Source organism: Sphaeramia orbicularis, chromosome 16 (assembly GCF_902148855.1).
Source record: "Sphaeramia orbicularis chromosome 16, fSphaOr1.1, whole genome shotgun sequence".
NCBI lineage: Eukaryota > Metazoa > Chordata > Actinopteri > Kurtiformes > Apogonidae > Sphaeramia > Sphaeramia orbicularis.
In genome coordinates, this window is record NC_043972.1 from 29193610 (window position 1) to 29213937 (window position 20328).

Sequence of the window (20328 nt, forward strand, 5' to 3'; positions counted from 1 at the left end):
GAGTCACATTTGTTTCCTTCACATCTTTTTTCAATCATTTATTTGACGAAAGTGTCTCCAACTGAGCTGCATGAATTCATAAAAACAAAAACAGCAGCAGAACTTGTATTAGAAAAATCATCCATTTTTAACGACAGAACTTACACCCAGTACCTGAAAAACATGACCTGGTTTTGCACTGTCCTTCACTACTTGTTTGGTTGGGCAGTGACACAGAATGTACTGTATGTGAGGTATGTCTGCCCATGTCGTCTTACCAGACTTGGGGTTACAGAGGACTGGTGGGCTGCTGCTGAGCGTGGGACTGCTGCTGTAATAACCACTGCTGCCACAGCTGCTGCTCATGCTGCTACGACGGACCCCCACCGCCACCTTTATCTCTTTAGTGGGACTCACTGGGAAACAAACACAGAGAAAGGTGTGAAACCAAAGAACGAGTAGGCAGACTTTTATATCACAAGCCTTGCTAATTAAAATCAATTACAGCTCGATACCATATGCTTTAGTGAACAGCTGCTGCATTACAGTTTTTTTGCAACTGAACACTCACTTCTTACAGATTTTTGTCTTGGAGTGTCAAAGCTCTACACATGAGCCAATAATTAATTTTCATGTAGCAATAAAACTCTGCTGTTAAATCCTAACAATCCCTTTTCAATGGGGCATATTTGCAACAATGATACTAACATACACTGTGAAAAAGCAGATCTGTCTTTAGTCATTTGTCTACTTTATTTTTCTAATAAAGGCCAGTTCAGTACATCTTCTAGCTTTTTAATAATACAGTGCAGTGCAGTGTGTTTTGTGAGAAGTGCATAGAAAAAGAACTTTTTTGTTATTTTGTGCAAAGCCTGAGGTGATACATTTAATTTAGTTTTAATTTATTTGCACATTATACAAGATCATACAAATACAATTTCAATATTGTGCAGGACAAATCAGAAGCCAAGAATGGCTTATGTAAATACATTCCCTTAAGAGAATTAAGAATGAAACAAACAGAGACTTATCCAAATACTGGTATCAATATAACATACAGTATAAACAACATAACAATAGAAAACAAAAAAACAAAGCATGCATCTTATATAAATAGGATAAGGATAATAAGATACAATATAAGGAAAATACACAAGGGATTACTAATTTGCACTACTTAAGAGTCTTTTTCAGATATTTTTTATAAGGATGCTGATTGAAGTGTTGCAGCATAGATTATTCCAAATACACTGTTTGCAATTTTTTTAATTTCCAAAAAAATCCTCTTGTAAGCCAGTCAACATTCATAGAGTAGGCATCGACATGGTGCGGACATACAAATATCTTGGTGTGCATCTTGAAAAGAAGATGGACTGATAGACTGTATCAAAAAGGACAGTGTTGGATGTTTACCTGCATTAGGTTCAGGCTCTTTGACTTACACTAAAATGCTGCTCAATGTTGGTGGTAATTGTGCTGTTCTAGGCTGTAGTATCAGACAACAGGAAACTAACAACAACAAACTGGTAAAGAAAGTTGGCTCAGTGTTTGGTGAGAAGCTGGGGTCACTGGGGACTGTGGTGGAGAGATGAATGAATTGGAGGACGATTATGATCCTCTTCACCACCTTCTAACCAACCAGAGAAGCAGCTGCAGTGGACGACTCCAATCATTAAGATACAGACCTGAACATTATAGAAGATCCTACATCTCCACTGCCATCTGACTGTGAAACACCTCAGTCTGATAACTGATAGACTGATTATTACTTGTTTAACCTTATTTCAATTTGTCTCTGTTTCATTGAATTCAGCTGATGGAAAACGATTTTCCCTTCGGGGAGAATTATCTGGAAATTATCTGGAACTGTAAATAGAAACCCTCGTCCAACACTTGTAAAATCTCTGAGTACAATTCATTACATTCAGTTGCAATAAAACTGGAAAATATCCCCTGCCAAAAAGAGCAACAGTCAGACCTTTATACAGTGCTGTAATTTAATAGGTACAACTCATTACCCATTGAACGGGTAAAGCGGAAGATACTGTACGATCAGTAAGAGATGAAGTTTGGTGCTTCTGCTGTCGACCTCTGACACACAAAACAAATTGCTCTATTATCTTAAAATTGCAGACACCACCAAGGATGTAGTTATCATGGACATACATGTGTGGTTTTGGGCATTAGCAGAGGAAATGGAAAAAGTGGTAAATGTGACACTATGGCTGCCAAGAAGGACGATATTCAACCTACAGGGGAAAGACACAATCTACTCTACATAAGGAGAATAAATGAGTAAAACCTCTTCACTTACAAGTTCAGAGAACACATGAGCATTTGTAATTTCATGTTATTTATTCAAAGGTCAACTAAATTATCTAGTGTAGTAACATGAACGCACTTTACAAACAAAGCTGTAGCTATGGGGATTTTGTGTGTGTTTTGTTGTTTACCTGATAGGAAGCTGGTGTTGCCTCCGTCTGAGTTCTGTTTGCGGAGACAGAAAGGACTATCGTGACTCTCTGGGATGGTGCGGCCACGTTCGTGGAGGAGTTCAATCAACCGCCGCCGCCGCCGGAAGTTCATCCTGAACTGGTAGAGGAGGGGTCCGTCCACAAAGTGATGCTTGTTGGTGACTAGTTACGAAAAAAACAAAACAAAAAAAAAACATTTCATTTAGTGGTAAAAGGAAATAACCTACTGTGGGGAATTTATTGTTATTGTTATTCTGTTACTTGTTATTTTGATGTTCTCTTCAAGGTTTATTGATTGATAAAGTGATTTATTTATATGCTTGAAGTTAGGCAACTGTAACTTGCAAGAGTTGAAAGTTTTGGAGGAAGTTTTAAGAGGTTGTTGTTTGTTCCATCCTGTGCCAACAATCATTTCCATATCAGCTTTTAAGAATCCACCGTCAGTCAAATTCTGATTCTGAGTCAGCACTTAATACGCCAAGAATACAACATATTCAGTCATTTTGATACCCAAGTTAGAGGCCGTCTGGTCTAAAACCCTCCTAGATTGAGTTTACTAACCTGATTTGAATTCAGACGACCCTGAAATCCCCAAGTACTAAACAAACAGTCTACAGAGCAGATATCACCTGTGCTGAACAAACACAAAGTGACCTCTAAGAGCATTGACCTGAGCTAATACGACCAAGACAGCACACTGCAGGGACATAAAAAGGCACTAAGGGGGGATTTCTGGGTGACAGAATGTGTTACTGCCTCTGAAAGGTTGCAGTTAATCTCAATCCACAAAGTCATTCAAGCAAATTCCTAAAAACAAATACAGCTGATAGATTTATCCTCCTTTCCCATTCTTGCAGTCTTAAATCTGTTACACCTCCACATACATTTCCTTTGCAACTGCATTCACTTCCTTCCAAAGCCCTAAAAATGATAGACTGCATTACATATGCTACAATAACCACACAAATACACAAGCAAGCCAATCAACAAACCCAATTTATGCGCTAGAAACCTCACTTAACCCCAACTCATTTGCTAAGATTATGTAAATTATGCAATTCCCTAAAAGTGGATTCGCTGTAATGTTGAATCTAATGAGTAGTTAGGGCCACTCATGCAGAATAAGTAATGAAATAAAACGCCACACTACAAAGGTATACAGCAGAAAAGATGAATGTACGTATAAATATACAGATACAAATAATTGCATGTCTGCTGTTGAAAACACTGAGTAAGAGTAAACACACATTGGCTTGTGGTCAGTTCCCATGTGTTTCTATGTGACAGAGCCATTGTAAAGCTCACGGAATCCTTTTATTATATGACAAAAGAAAAAACACTGACACATGGATCAGCCTGTAGGTTTCACTCAACCTTGTGATGAAACTAAACTTAACCCTTTATCAGGCAAGTGACTAGTTTTGGTTTTCCGCATGCACTACAAGACAGTGACAGCAACAGTTCCAGTGAGGACAATGAGGCGACAATCTCAGGTCTAATGTGGTCTACAGGGTCTGTAAGGTCCACTTCTGCATGAACAGTGAGTGTAACTGCTTTGTTAGGTACCATGAAGTAATGGTACTAATGTAAGGAATGATGTTCAAAGGGATAATGTGGATGTGGACAGGTGTCTGGATCAGCACTTACGTTGTTCTAAAGTTCTAAAAGTGATATTCTAATGCTCTAAAATACATATTCCTTTCACCTTACATGTGTTTTCTTGTATTTTTTATATATACTTGTTGGATTTATATATATATATATATATATATATATATATATATATATATATATATATATATATATATATATATATATATATATATATATATATATATGTTGCCACTTATGGACAAGGAACCAAATATGGCAACTTCATTGACCTGAAAATTTTCACAAAAGTAATAAAGTCTTGTTATATCCTCCAATAACACACTAAGGTTGAATTTTTGCATTTCGGAGTATTTCTATGAGTGCCCTATAAAGGGTTAAAAATACTGGTTCTCTGGTTGCATTTAAGGTCATTTAGAAAGATAATGCTATAGAAAGGCCAGGTAAGTATAGGATGTGTGAAGATTTCAATCTACCACGCGATTGTGTGTTTTCTTACACATAGATTAAAGTCGTTTGCTCCTTTTACCTCCAGGCGTACTCTAAAGCCAGCCTCTTCCGCTTGGATGAGAAACAAGTGATATACTGTCCCACACAGTGTAGGTCCACCCAGATCTGCTTTTCTTTACACTGTTTTTCTTGTATGATTGTGTGAGCAGAGGGGAGGAATGAGGCCGAGCTGGTAACCTGGTCGTCTAAGGGTTTAACTGCAACTGAATGCCTGTAAATAAGTTATCTATAACATCACCATTTTAATATCTTTATGAACCTACTGTCTGTACTGTAACACAAGGGAATATGGCATTATTTATGGTTCAAAGTCCTCATGATATCATCTGTAGAAGTTGAGAGTGGATATTTCCACAGGGAGTGTGACACTATGAGGTCTCTGTATAACATTAACTTAGTAAAGTGACATCACACTGAGCTACATTGTGTGCATATGTTGAAACATGGCACATTCCTCAACCGTGGAGATGTTCAGCTCTATTACTGAGGAGAAGGGAAAGAGAGAGAAACCATCACGAAGAAGAGAAAAGTCAGAGCAAAATGTAAAAAATGGCAGAAATAACTCTGATGAACCATTTCTTCATTTTTCACTGCCTCGTTCTACATTTTTGTGCCTCTATAGGGCATCATTTCATCTATGTTTAAAACTATTTGGATGACAAACGTTGGCAATGAAAGTGTCCAGAGTGGAAATTTCAGGATGCATTGCTCCTTTAACGACCATTTACAGCACATAAACCACAGCAGTGCAGTTTCACATACAAACCACAATCTGTATTGAATGCCAGACTGCATAGTCACTGCCTCAAATTAAAATGATTTATTCTGCTGTAAATCTAAACAAGATGTAATGCTGTATCTAATAAAATAATACTAATTTAATTTAAAAAAAAACAATACATTTGTGCATCTAGTATCAATCATTTTGTGCAACACACCCACTTAATGCAAAGGTAACAATTTTTAGCAGTAAACCTCGTGACTTCTCCGCAGTAATGTGAGGAGTAATTTAATCAGTCATGGGTGTAAACCACAGACATTACATAAAATCAAATTTCATGTCATGTGGTAAACAGACACAAACTCATTCACCAGGAACCAAGTTCAGTCTATTTCTCGGACATTCATTTAACTATTGTAGCCATAAGGAGAATAACGTCCACTGCAAAACACTACACTATATGTAATCTAATGTCATGTTTTAACATTTACACAAATGTGTTAGAAATATTTGAAATATGTTTGACACCTTTCAGAGAAAGATGGTTCAATCCACACTGGATCTAATTGTGTTGATTTAAGGTTTCACTTCTTTAAATAGCATGTTTGACTACACTAGACAGAAACCAGAGGCATTAATGGTGCTTTTAAGTTCAAAAGCATTTTAGTTATCAGTTCCTCTCATTTTACAAAAGAACTACAAGAATAACACAATGACATCTAAAGAGGAAATTGTCTTTTTCTGTATGGTGAATCATTTCTCTATAATCAAACTATTTTTTTTAAAGTTTATTTACTTTCATAATGACAGTAAAACTAAAACAAGTAATGAAAGTGCATGCATCAGAGTTACAACAATTAATAAACATGAAAAGCAGACCTCTGCCAAGACAGATCTGCCGCCCCCCCCCATCACCACCAAAATTTAATCATTTCTTCCTTGTGCCAGTATCAACATTTCCTGAAAATTTCATGAAAATCCATCCATAACTTTTTGAGTTATCCTGCTAACAAACAAACAAACAAACAAACAAACAAACACACAAAGCAAAGTGATCATAATACCTCCTGGCAGAGGTAACAATACATATATGACATAATTTATCAATAACAACAATAAAAATAATGTAGAAATGCAGAAAAAAAAGCTTTGTTCTTCTCTATCTTCCATGTTCAACAGTTAAGTTCATGGTGATCAAGAATAAAATAAAAATGTAAATAAATAATGTAAAATATTTAAGCAGGACTAGTCAATTCTTAAAACTACTCTTGTACTAATAAAACTGAACAGAAAACAAACATCAAACTGAAATGCTCAAACAAATAGCAAAAATTTCTGAGCACTGATGTAAGGCTAGACCTGGTCACTGACCCTGTAGCCATTAAAAGTTACTGACCTCCTGCTCATGTGACACTTAGGTCACACTTACTCGTGTTTATGTGTCATAACATTCTGTAACTCTACACATTCTTGAACACAGCCCTGAGCCAGGTCAGGTCGGGGACTGGAGACACAAATTATGACAAGTAAAACACAATCTCAGCCATTGTGAAACATAATCTGGGTCAGTTCACAACTGTTGGGAGCCCAGAATGAGCTGTAATGAGTACGAGTAACAGACATGAATGAGGGCTTCCCATCAGAAACTACTTTACCATACGTCCAGCTTTCTTTATCAACTGAAAGGACATGACATTGAAAAGCACCTTCATAGTTGAGTTAAATATGGGCATGGAGTGTGTAGATAAGACTCTAAATGAAAAATTATGTCAGCCGCACTTATGGAACGTCAAGACAGCAAGGACACAAGTAACAAAGTGCTGTAAATGGTAAATAAGCCTGCAAGATATGAGGAAAATCTGCAATGTGTGATAACATACAGCTATGATGATATGACTTGTGACAAATAAACCAAGTAACCTTGGAGCCGCCACTAAACTGACGCCAACGGTCACCATGCCGTCTACATCTGTATCTTAATCTCATAGGTGAAACGTCTGCAGTCAGAGAATGCATGACTTGTATAATAAAACTGCATCTTCAAATTGCAGTTTTAATTAAATTTCAATTTATTGGTCAGCCTTGACAGTAAAATCTTCAGATTAAGGAAAAGATAGAGGTTGACATCAGTGTGAACTCAATACCAAAGCCAGGACAGCAAAATTAGACGCAGTGATGTACATTTTGACAGGATTATGTAGAGACCGGACAGAAATGCCTACACAGCAAGTAGCTCTACAGTCACTGAGGGTCATTCACAGATCATTAATCTGTCAATAGCTCAGCCTCCACTCACATGTTCTGCCTCTCCACTGGTCCTTCAGGAACGCATAGCAAGAGGTAATAAACCAGAGCGAGTAGAGTTTTTCTCCACTTTTTAGAACCAGTCTATCCCTGGGTTTATTCCAGACTTCTAGTTGGTTTAAGAGTTTTACTTATTTTTTTAATGCATCACTGCATTTCTATAGTTTTCATATTCATCCATTCATTTTTCCCCTGACATTCAAAATGTGATATCTCTGGAAAAGCTGCAGAGAATTCCCTCAAATTTAGCACAAACATTTACTTAGACACATATATGGACAAATTATACTGTGACGGCCAGTGGTCAAAAGCCAAGGAGGCAGTGACCAATTAAAACATGTTTTGTGACCACAGTTCAAGATTTCAGGTTAAGATGCAAGGATAAAATACAAAACAAATCTCATTGATCAACTTAACATTTCTCTGCATTTGCAGCCACTTTCAGCTCATTGACTTATTGTCAGTTACATCATTTCATCTCATTGATCAGTCCATGTGACATCACTGTAAGCCTCCAGACTCTTTGCTTCAGCCCTGGCAAACACCATGCAAATTTAGGAAATATTCAACAATGGATGTTCTTTTACAGAGGTTAAAGATGTCTTGAACCCTAGAACAACTCCTGAAAATGTAATGTTTCTACCATAAATAGTTCAGAAATAATGACTTATTGATCAAACCCCCAATATCTCAGAAACTAATGAACATATACGGCAAATATTACATATGGTGTTTAGCAGGAGTTCTAATTTTTCAAAGGTTAGTAGCAAAATCAGTGGGTAAGTCAAGAATCTTCTCTGAAATCTGGTGATTTGCGGTGAATTTACCCACATGCTCATTTTCCACTTGAGGGGGTTCCATGACTAGTTTGGAGCTAGTTACTAATCTGGTACCAGTTCTTTCTCTTTCTACAGAGAATTGCCCCAGCACCAGGAAAACTGGTTCCACAGTGGCACCAACTTTCTGCTGGGCTAAGAGAACCGATACGTCAAGGGATGGAAGTGCGACAATTGCAAACAAAACACAGACTTGTGTCAGAAGTCTTTGTAACAACCATTTCAAACAAACAGAGCTAGGGTAGATTGTAGTCTGTCTGATCTAAAGGAGAAGAAAACAAGAGCCTCAGTATGCAAGAAGTTGAAACAGGAAGTAAATGTACAGAACTGTCTGCCCTAACACAATATAGAGTTCAAAAGGATTTGCTGAGGTTAAACTGTTCTCAAACAAACCTGATCACCTAGTTATATTGACAAAAAGTGTAATTGGAGCTCCGGTTAGCTGCTAATATAAGCCTTCCACCCAATGGCTGCCACCACACAAGACCCAGCAGCAGGAACAGGGTTATCTCACTGAGTCCTTCACAAATGCTGCTGACTCTGATGTCTTTTTGGTGGCTAAGAAGAATTTACTCTGGTTTTACCACCATCCTTCTTCTCATTATCTGTGAGAGCTGCATTCTTTCCCATCTAACAGATTTAATCTTTGTTCAGTCCTACAGTAAAATCCAGAGACGATCAGAACTCATCTTCAGTTAGTCTTTTTTTTCCCCCTCAACAGCAGTAAAATCATGTTACACAAACTCCTGTCTGCTAAAGTGAACTAACCAATTACATCTAGTGCTGACAGAATCCCTATGAACTCATACTCTCTAGTATACTAGTATATTCTCCATATGACCCATGATGCAGCACTCCCAGTGAAATCCCATATCTATTCTGGTATTTAAATGGAAAATTATTGGAGGAAAGTTTGGACGGTGCGGCTGTTCAATGACATGACATATGATCCCTCTAAAAAGTACATCATATGCCAAATTAAAAATAGCCCATGATATAGATCAGATGCATGAACAGCTGCCTTGTCCTCACCGTGCTGGATGATGCCGTGTTCAAGAAGCCTCCGTCCCAGTCGCTCAGTCTCCTCCCTGGTCGGCATCTCCCCCTCCTGCAAGAGCCAGTCGATGAACTCAGACGCCACCAGCGTCCGCTCAAAAGTCCCCCCCTCCTCCTCCCTGGTCTGTAAGAGGTTGTTTTCTGTGTTCATCAGCCTGTTGAGAGAAAAAAAAAAGAGTGGATGAACAAAAGATACAAACAGTACATCCAAAGACTTTGGTGTGAAGCCTTTGTATGATGAGTTCTAGAGAGATATCACACAGGAATTTTACCGAACTGAGGCTTATATAGACCTAACACTTGTCAGATTCTTCAGAAATGGGACATTTATATGAATATCAACACTTCTGACAGTAACAGCTGTGTCATAATATATTCCTGTACGATAAAACACCTTAATATACAACATTTCTGTGCATTACATTGACTCACTAGGACATTTCCTTGTGTTTGAAAGGTAATTCCAGCCAATTTACAATACCGGGAGTGTTTCTCTTGGCACATTCAACAAACAATATACATTAAATTTCTAGAGTTAAGCATAAACAAGATGGTGATGATATGGTAACCTAATACAAGACCTTGTATCTTTCATTGTTCAGAAAGGGCATTTTGTTTAAATATACATAAAGGCTGTGAAATCTAGACAGAAGCATTGCCATATTATATTCTCTAAAATATGACACTGTCATGAAATATCTGTGTGTTGATTTGTTTCGGATGGTGTGTTTTGTGCTCAGTTAAAATGGGTTTATCGCAAATCATAACTGAGTGGGAACTGAAAAAAATAAAGTCTCTGCTGAACTTTTTCCTCTCTGAGAGCACAAATACGATAATGTAACCATGTCTGGATTAGAGTTTTATCCACATAAATGAAGCCATGCAGATGGCATCTTGGAAAAACAAGAGTCATGCCATTTCTAGAACATCACATCTTTATGATGGTTCATAAAGGCAATAATAAACCACTTCGGCCATACTTTTAATGTCAAACTCGCATGATAACCATTGTTACACTGGAAAACCATCCATGCCTGCTCTTCTGAGAATAACAAGAGACTTGATTTTGCATTAGCTTCACAGCAGTAGTAAATGGGAAAGATTATCAGCAACGATTAAAACATGTATCAGCAAAAGAAGAAAACAACTGTTCGTTCCTGAATAGTCTATGACAAAAGATTACATGCTGCTGGTTGTGCGATCTCTTCTGGATGGCACCAGATGACACAAACACACTCAAACAAACAAAAACAGACAAGTGAACACATGCACAGAACTGCTGACTTGCTTCATGTGCACCTCTCTTAAACACAGGTCCACTCCCACTCACTGACACATTTAACAACCTGCAAACAGGCAGTCAACCTGATCATGCCAAAACATGCACCGTCGGTGTACACAGTAACTTTTGTCTTTTGCTGACACATTATATTGCCACATTCTGTTTAATCACCATCAATCATTCACTGAAATGTCAACACTTCAAACCAGAGCAGTGAGATACAGACAAGCACATACTCATATCACTTATGGATATAATAGCGGCTTAGATATGTGGAAAAGCTCAGAAAATTATACAACATGATTATTAAACTCATGGAAGGAACCCATGACACATCCTGTAGCCAAAGGATTAAGAATATGGGCTAGTAGACCAGCCTCCTGGTCTGGTTCAGCGTTTTTACAAAGTCAGAGAAGCAATAATCTTTTTTCATAATGTCTGACAGTTGCAACTAAGTCCCGACTGGATTAGTCAGTCAGTAAAAAGATTAAAACGACTTCGTACTGAAACGCTTGAGGGAGGACGGCTTCAGAACAAATTCTAACACCTTTTTTCATTCTCAAAATATACTGAGGTAAAGGCATCATTTGCAAAACAGAAAAGAGAGGTGAAAAGAACTGTGAATTTAGTAAACTATGAAACCTGAAGAAAATTGAAGGCATTACAAAAAACTTACCAAAAAAGGGTAATAAAATATAGAAAAGTAAATGAAACAATGGAGGCATTGAGAATAACTGGGGTAATTAAAATAAAAATTAGCAAAAGAGAAACAAGAGCTAAACGTACATACATATGAACAGGTTATAGCTGCATTATGATAATATCAACCAAACCAATTAAGAATATTATTAAAACCCCCGAAGCCCAAAAAGAACTTTTTTGATTTAATGAACATACATGGGAACACAAACTAAATGAAACCTAAATCAGAAACATCCACTCATAGTTTAAGGTTTCATTAAACGATGACTGATGATGTCACATTAAACAGACTGATGATCCACAGAAGCCTGCAGGCCCACATGTCAGGATAACTTATATTGTTATTAATCTCGGAGTATGTTTCTTTGCATTTTTTTTTGGGTTGAGGTGGGGGTCATTTTGTGCATTTATTCAATAGCAGACAGTAAAGAGAAGACAGGAAACAAGGACAGTGAAAGATATAGGCTAATGACATGCAAATCAGAGCGGAAATCGGCTCTTTATGGACACCTTTAACCTCTAAACTACAGGCCATCCCATTCATAAACTATTACCCTGGGAGAAGTAAATAACAGGATCAGATCCAGTTTAGAAACTGATGTTGTATAAACACAAAGATGGCTTAATTCCTTGATTTATTTAAAGCCAAATCTATACAACACAACTCATTTAGTTGTCAAACATGGATGGATTTAGGTCAAAAATCACAATACAAATACTGCATACTGAAAGAACTGGACATAATGTTCCATGAGACCTGACTATGTACACAATGCCTTTTAATCCATTTAAACACGTAAAGTCAACAGATCATGCTGTGTAAGCTCAAAAGGATTGACTCAAAGTACAGTTCTCCAAATACAGCACTGTTGCACAAGGTTTTCACTATAGTATCACATGAATGTTACTGTACACTATGCTCAGAGACTGTATATACAGTAAATGAATCCTCGGTATACATTGGATCAGGCGAGCTGCTTTGACCTGAATATGCACTCAGCGTATGTTGTGTTGTGCAGTCAGCATGTCTAACTGGGCCTGAGAGGTGTCCACTGAGACATGGTTGTAGGATAACCAGGGTTTCACATTTAGTTTGCATAGAAGTGGATACATGAGGAATCTCTAGGGCTGTGCGACAATCAAAAAATAAATCAACATATCACTTGGAGGGTCATTTAAAGGTTATAAAGTGAATCACAAGATTGTAAAGTAGCACTAGGGAAGATTTTTAAGAAAGATAACTACTTACATACAGTACTGTGCTAAAGTCCTTGGCTAACATTAGGTCTGTTGGTTTAGTAAAGGTACAATGGCTACACAAATGCATTAAGACACAATGTGGATATATGGGAAGTATGTGTCGCATTAAAAACAAAAGTCTGGGGGGAAAAAACTTCTATAAACCAATGTGGAAATATTTAGTGTGGCCTCCTTTTGCAGATTTTTAACCCTTTTGTTCAGACAATGAAATAGCATTAATAGTCTGATGTTTTATACCAGGCTTTATTCAAAATATATCAAAATAAATATGTCATATTTAATGTTATGAGGTCACAGTAAGTAGTGACTTTAACCTTTACATCCCATTTAGTTCAGTTTTTTTGTGTGTCTTTCAAGGCTGTGCACATATTTCCTGTATTTTCTTGTTGTATCCGAAGAAAAGAGAATGATAAATAAATATGTATGCACATTTCAATCCTGCAAAAACAGTAAACCTTGAGGTGGGTGAAGACTTTAGTAAAATACTGTATGTTGAATATTTGAATCTAAAAGCATACGTGACAGAGTTTGAAAAGTGAATACCAAACATCAGGAATGCATACTTCATGAAATGGAGGTTTATATGGAAGAGACTGAACGTCAGGCTTCTTTTAGGTCTCACATTAAATTATTTAATAAACAATACAAGTTACTGTGCAGTATAGCTGGTGTGTGAGTACAGCCGAGCTACGTTAGCACAGCTTAGTCCAGCAACTCTTATATTTGAATGTAGAATGAAAGAAACACTTTTCTAATTACATGGGTTTACAGATAAGTTTGGATTGGGTCCCACTTCAGGAAGTATATAATGTTTGTGACCACTATCCACTGTGTGGTTAGGATATATTTCTATCTATGTCATCTTTTTGAAGTTATATATCATTTTACTTTGTGGGAAAAAAAGATGAAAAAATGAATATTGCACCATAATCAGAACGCTTATTTACAGAATACAGACTAAGTTTCTTGCCTATATGTCTAATCAACTTCATGAAGTCATTTTATATTTTAGGAATTGTTTATCTTTTTAATAATAAATATCTCCACATATCAAGTCTATCTAATTAAACAGCTCTTAATATAAGGTCTGTATAGAAGAACACTCAGTTCAGATTAGTTTAAGCTAATATTGCTTAAATTTCCACATGCTTTGTCATTAATCTAATATGTTGCTACTGTATAAGCAGACATTCCTTTAGTCACATGGGAACATTCAGGTCTATTCTTGAGCAGGAAACACAGCTGATGTTATTGGCCAGATATTATTGTCATTTGAAATATCCCTTTAAACTGCAGCTACTCGTGTCTTTAACTTCACCTTGTATCTACAAAATGGTGGCAAAATCTCGGTCAGTGAATACAAGGTGCATGGAGCATCTGTTACTGCTGCTATTGTGCCCTTTAGACACCCACAGCTGCACCAGAAAACACTGGCTGCACTGGTTATGAGAGAGCAATATTAATGCTAAGTGTTTATATATTAGATGCTCCAACATGAGCATCAACTTGAACCATGCTGCTGAGCCACAACCTGCAGTAAACATACACATACAAACACATGTGAACGTTTTAAAAAAGCCTCGTAAAACATTGTCCGCTTTGACGAACACAGTCGCTTAGAAACTGCTGACAAAACAATGCTCTGAAATGTATCCCTGAGGTTTGTTTATTGGACGTGTGTGTATGCTGATTTGACAATGAGCAGCATCAGAGATCAATGTGAGAGACCTGCAAATGTGCTGTTGTATATTTTTCCAATGGAAAAACTAGATGTGAAAATGTCGAGAGGGTGATTAACAAGGGACACTATGCCATCATGTGCTTTGTATAGTTATGCTATGTATACTTTTGCACATATAAAGACTGCTAGAGTTTTAGTAAAATTTCTTTCAGCTTAATTAATGTACTAATATGGCGAGATATAAATACTCATTCTCATTTGCACCACCATGTATTCTTATTTATAAATAATTATATTTTAATTTCATAGGGGTTTTCACTTATTTTGATCACAAGGCTTGTTGAATACTGGATTCAGGTCATTGACATCCTACAGTCCATTTTATTTCTGTAGAATGGTTTGGTGCCATATTATGTTGCAGTTGCAAACATGGACTAACTGATTACTTTCTTATGTGATGCAATAAAATGCATTTCGATAAAAGCAATAAATTCACTTTTAAGATTTTTTTTTCAATAAGTAAATGTGAATAAGCTGGATAAGGGCAGTCAGTCATTAAAATCAAGAAATGATTACTTTTCTTTGTAGGGCTTTTTGCCATATTTGATATAGATGAAGTGAAGAGAGGGAGGAAACGTGGGAGAAAGTAACATGCAGTGATTTTTTAATCAATATTTTTTGATGATTTTTTGGAGTATGTAGCAGTGTAATGAGTAAAATAATGTACCAAGAGTCAGTTATTATTGGAAAATACACCCCGTCAGCAGAGGTGGCAGAAGTAAAGACAGTGTTTTCTCAGGTAGAAGTCCATGCGCCTATGTAAAAAAAAGATTCTTTTAGTATAAAAAGTAAGTAAAAGTAGACCTTCAAAGAACATTTCCACTATGTGTTTCTGTGCAAAGCTAACTGAACCTCACATTAAAATAACATGCAAAACATATGAGTACATTCTGTCAAATAAAGAAAAATGCATAAAAATAATATACCCAAAGTAATGAACCTTAACTTTGAGCCAACATATACATTAGATTTTCAGAGCCTTCTCTCTTGTTGCATTTTGTAATGTGTGATATGCGCTGACCGATAATTCATAAGTCTTTGTCTCAGCCATTTAGGTTGAAATTGGTCTTGATGCGGTGAAGGCACGGCATGATGCAAAAATAAATATGAATGTAGCGACTTCAACAAAAAAAGAGTCACTGAGAGGCTGAGGACAGGTTTTCCATTGTCTAATGTGCTTAACGGAGAAAAATCACTGTGATTCGAAAATAAGTTTAACTTTGTATTAATGGAAAAAGGTTATAATCAACTTGTGATACTGTGCACAAACTCACAAAGTGATTAAAAAAAATGGTGGTCAACAAAAAATACGGCGTCCCTGTTCACCCACTCTCTCTCCATCTACACAGGTGAGCAGATGCCTATATTAACACCTCCGCTCATATCTGTGACCTACTTATTACTTCATCAACATGATCACACAAAACGCTAAATAATATAAACAATAACAAACCCCAATACTTAAACCATCATACCACTACAAAAGACATCTAAATTCATTCATGGCTCCTACAATGAATATGATAATTCGGCTCAAATACATTATAACTGCATTATAACTAAAGTGGAAAACATAAGGAATGGAAAGTACAGGTATTTGTGCTAAACTGAGTGAGATAAAAGTAAAAAGTTGTTAGAAAATGACATCATTGGAATGATTCAGACATGCATCACCCTGTCATCATCGGTTCATTTTGTGATAATGACCCTTCCATACATGTACATTATCCTTCATATAAAATAGAATTCCTGCTGGTTGAATGTACCACAGCCATGACAGGTAATTCATAAAAATCTAATGAATGCTGGGTACAATACTGAAGATGAAGTCCAATGAATAAATACATGAATAAAAAACTATTTCTGCTTTAAGTTTTATCTGTTCTGCCACAGCTTTCCCATTTAAGGTCATCCATTGTTTTGTTATGTGGAATCCAAAGGAAACTGTCATTCATTGCAGCTTCAGGTTTGTTGCATTTTGTTATATCTTTGCAAAGAACCAGACCTTTTAATGGTGCATGTGTGATGAATGGGTTTGAGGCAGCTGAACACTTACATATGCTATATGTGGAAGACAGAAGCAATTCCAGTTCTCAAGTGAACAACCACCAGTGAAAGCTTGAGGGGTATATCTAACTGTGTGTGAGTGTGTTTTTGTGTGTGTCCTGGGCTGCACCATGGTGATTACATAAACACATAGCTTTGAGAGTTGAGACGACAGATGTCTCCCCTTGGACTATTTCTTCCTCTTATGCAACTGTGTGTGTGTTGGTGCATGCGTTTTGAAGACACAAAGTTGGAAAATAGGTCTGTGTTTACAACAGTATGTCATTGTGTAAGTGTTAAGAGAGGGACAGAAATACAGTTTGGTCATGTACGAAAGCGGAGGAAGAATGCACGAGGCAGGAAAGGGGAGTCACGCTGAGTGTGCTTTGAACAAAAAACATCAAGTATTTTTCAGCACTTATTTGCAAACACAACAACAAAATGTCCTCATAAACCATGTGCACACCCTGTTCATTATTGGAAAAGCAGCATCATTCATATGTGGTGATAAACAAAAACAGTCCCATTAGTGGTGTCCTCTGCTCTCCTTTAAATCTAGCCTGCCGCCAGACAAACACTCTTCTTTAGATGCTTTCAATAAATATTCTCTGATTTTCCTTTTCCTGTAGGCTTTTATCACAGCCAAATCCACTTCAGCTCTGTGCTTGCAACTCTAATCTAATAACCAAGCAGTTTATTGACTAAATAAATCTTTTTAAAATACCAGAGTTGACATTTCTGACACACTTAATCAGAATGAGGTGGAAAATGGAACAGCAGGAAATAAATACACGTTATATGTTGGAGTTTGTCAGGTTATAATAGGGCTGGGCGATATGGAAAAAAATCATATCATGATAATTTTTTTCATATCAGACAACACTGAAATGCACCAAGATATAAATCAAATCACTATTTTTGTCAAGTTTAAATTTTCCATTACTCATAAGTTAGTTGTGAAGACATCAGAAGGTTATTTTTGATTTAAATATGATTTATTTTCTGTCAGAGGTTGAACATGACAGATGTGCTGAAGAACATTATCCAGCTGTTTCAGATAAATAAAACAGGTACATATATTTAAAACTAAACTAAAAGTCTGACCAGCAGACGAAAGCTTTCAAGTTTTAAAAAAAGAACACAAAAATAAAACAGACCATCTTTGCGAAACAATTCTAGGGGTATATACGTGAGGGTGTGTTCCTTAACTGTCGTAAAACCGAAAGCAAAAATTAAGGAAAGCGAGTGTTTGTGTTCTTCACATAGGCTACATGTATTTGTTCAGTACACCTCCGTATTGTATTGAAGTTCTCAGTCACATTTTCTCCCAAGGGAACACTCATTACCTCCCACTGCAGCTCAAACATTAGCGTGTGTGCTGTGGCTGCTCTTAAGCCTGTGCTGTGTGCGTCAACCTAACTTGACATGGCTCTAGTGTGACTGGTTTGGTGTGGTGCTACTTAATCATAATTGGCTGTTCTTATGTCTGTCAAAACATGGACGAATGAATTCTATCAAAATTGTATTGAGCATGTCTCATATTTCTATAGAGGAAAAGTTATTTTGTGATATATATCATTATCATTTTATCGCCCAGCCCTAGGTTATAATGACACTCCAGTTTAAAACACATCAGATGAGTTCATTGTGGATCACAGCAGCCAGCTTCACATACGATCGTGAAAGAGATGAGCTCTATATCTACCAAACAAGTAGTATATTGCTGAATAACAACAAAATACAGAGTACAGAGGAGTTGTGTAGTGAATGACAGAACCTAGATCAATATGGATGTGTTGTTGTGATGAGTTTGTGTGTCCATACTTCTCATAGATCCTCTGGCCCCTCATGAAGACCTTGGCTTCACTGTCCAATGGGAAGGTGCCGTCGTCCTTTCGGAAGCGGTAAAACAACTTCATGTCTTTGAACTCTCTGTGTTCGTCGCACACTAGAAACACACACATGCAGAGAAAATGTTCAGAACTATAGTGATGGAAAAAGAACCTAAAACAGAGGTATTGGACTATTTCCATTTTATGCAACTTTATACTTCTACTTCAAAAGGAGAGGAGGGAAATATTGCATTTTGGTTTTTTACATCATTATTTTGTTGTTGTTTTGACAGATTTGGTAAATAAAGTCTTTAAAATGCTTTTGGATTAGCTAGAAAATACATTTTGAAATACCAACAGATAAAGTAGTTCAGATGAGCTCAACCTTAAAAATCTTCAGCAGTAAAATGAAACATACACATTTGTACTAATACTTTTAATGCAGTAGTTTCCTTTTTGACCAAATCAAGAGATTAAATATAAAGACAGATAGACCTGATGGCATTTTTCCAAGCTTCTGTGTCAAGACTTAGAGTAGAGCACATCTGATTATTGATTGGTGAGTATAGCTGTCAATCAATCACTTACCCCTCCTACCTGTCTGAAAGCAACGATTAGACAAAATTGGAGTAACCTGGAGTAAATCAGAGAAGTGTCATGACCTCTCACCCCATTTGGATTACAATATGCTGAGGTAATTATAGAATTCTATAACAATAAAACTATCACTATAGCTTTAAGTAAGGTTTTTAGGCAGAACATTTACTTAGAGTGAAGTGATTCCGCAATGTGTTACAAGTGGTTTTATCAAGTAAAGCATCTGCAGAATTCACTTAACTGTGACAAATTGTGAATTTCCTTTACAGCCTCATCCATTTGCTTTCATTCATTAAGTGTTGGGTGCAATTCATCACAGTAGAAAATAGCACACTCGCATAAAAGCACCATGGGAATTGTGATTATGCTTGCATAGACCAATTTAATGTTCATATAAAGCAGTCACTATATTCTAAACATCAGTTGCTCATCAGTATGAAGCCCTAGTGGGTTGATGTTTAGTTTACTGACATTGCAAACACAATTTAAAGAGAAAAAGGTAGCTGTCTCCTTCTGTCTGTGTCTTCAGAGTCTGGTCAAATGTAAAGCAGGTACTGAGATGCTACAATGGAGCCAAATTGGCTGGAAGATGGGGTGAATCATATATTAAGAGGCAGAGATGGTTCCCAGAAAATGTCAAGAGTGAAACAAAGAGGGGCAGAAAAAGAGGGGGAGAGGCCGACATAGTTGATATATGCACATATGGACTGAGCCTCACCGTGGTGAATGATGCTCTGGTCCAACAGTTTCTGCATGATCTTGATGGCCGTGTCTCTTTCTGTGGCCTCCTTGTGTTCTATCAGCCAGTCAATAAGCTCCTTAGCCACAAAACAATTTGGGTAGGTTCGCAGGTGGTGACGTCGATCCTTGATCACCTTCGCCTCATGGAGCCGTAGCCTGGGAGAAAAAAAAAAAACAATCCTCAGAGCAAAGGAAAAGGTCATCCTGGATTTAGATAGAGAAGACATTTAAGATTTATGCAAATGCAAAACAAATCCTTGCTCGTTAAATTCATCAGTCATCTAATGTTGAATTTAATGAACCCTCTGCAGAGATTTATGATGCCTCTATACAGCATGATGTCATGACACATCTCTACAACAGGCAGCCTAAATGTTGGTTTCACATAGTCAAGGTGACCTCTTTCTGAACCCTGGAATTGTGAAAGAGCTGAGCTTCCTGCAGCTAACTAGCTCCCCTCCACACTGAGTCTGTGAGCAGCTGGCTAGCATCTTCCCAGATTAGCTGTGACAGCCTGGTTAAAACTGACCCGGCAAGACCCACACTGTGTTCTGCCAAGACTGGAGATGAGCAAACAAGTCACAAACGACAGAACAGGGTTACCATTGTCTATTCTCCTCAGCTTCAATAATCAAT

General features: G+C 37.1%; 1 protein-coding gene across 2 annotated transcripts in view; it reads right to left on the reverse strand.

Moving 5' to 3' along the window:
- deptor (DEP domain containing MTOR-interacting protein) overlaps positions 1–20328 on the reverse strand; it is a 41021-nt gene that overhangs the window by 16273 nt on the left and 4420 nt on the right. For both annotated transcript variants that reach the window (XM_030158276.1, XM_030158275.1), the window contains exons 3-7: positions 19670–19848; positions 18347–18470; positions 9468–9646; positions 2433–2615; positions 258–395 (exon numbers count right to left, since the gene is read on the reverse strand). In XM_030158276.1, coding sequence (XP_030014136.1) covers positions 258–395; positions 2433–2615; positions 9468–9646; positions 18347–18470; positions 19670–19848 — 803 coding nt within the window. The remainder of the gene's footprint in view (positions 1–257; positions 396–2432; positions 2616–9467; positions 9647–18346; positions 18471–19669; positions 19849–20328) is intronic.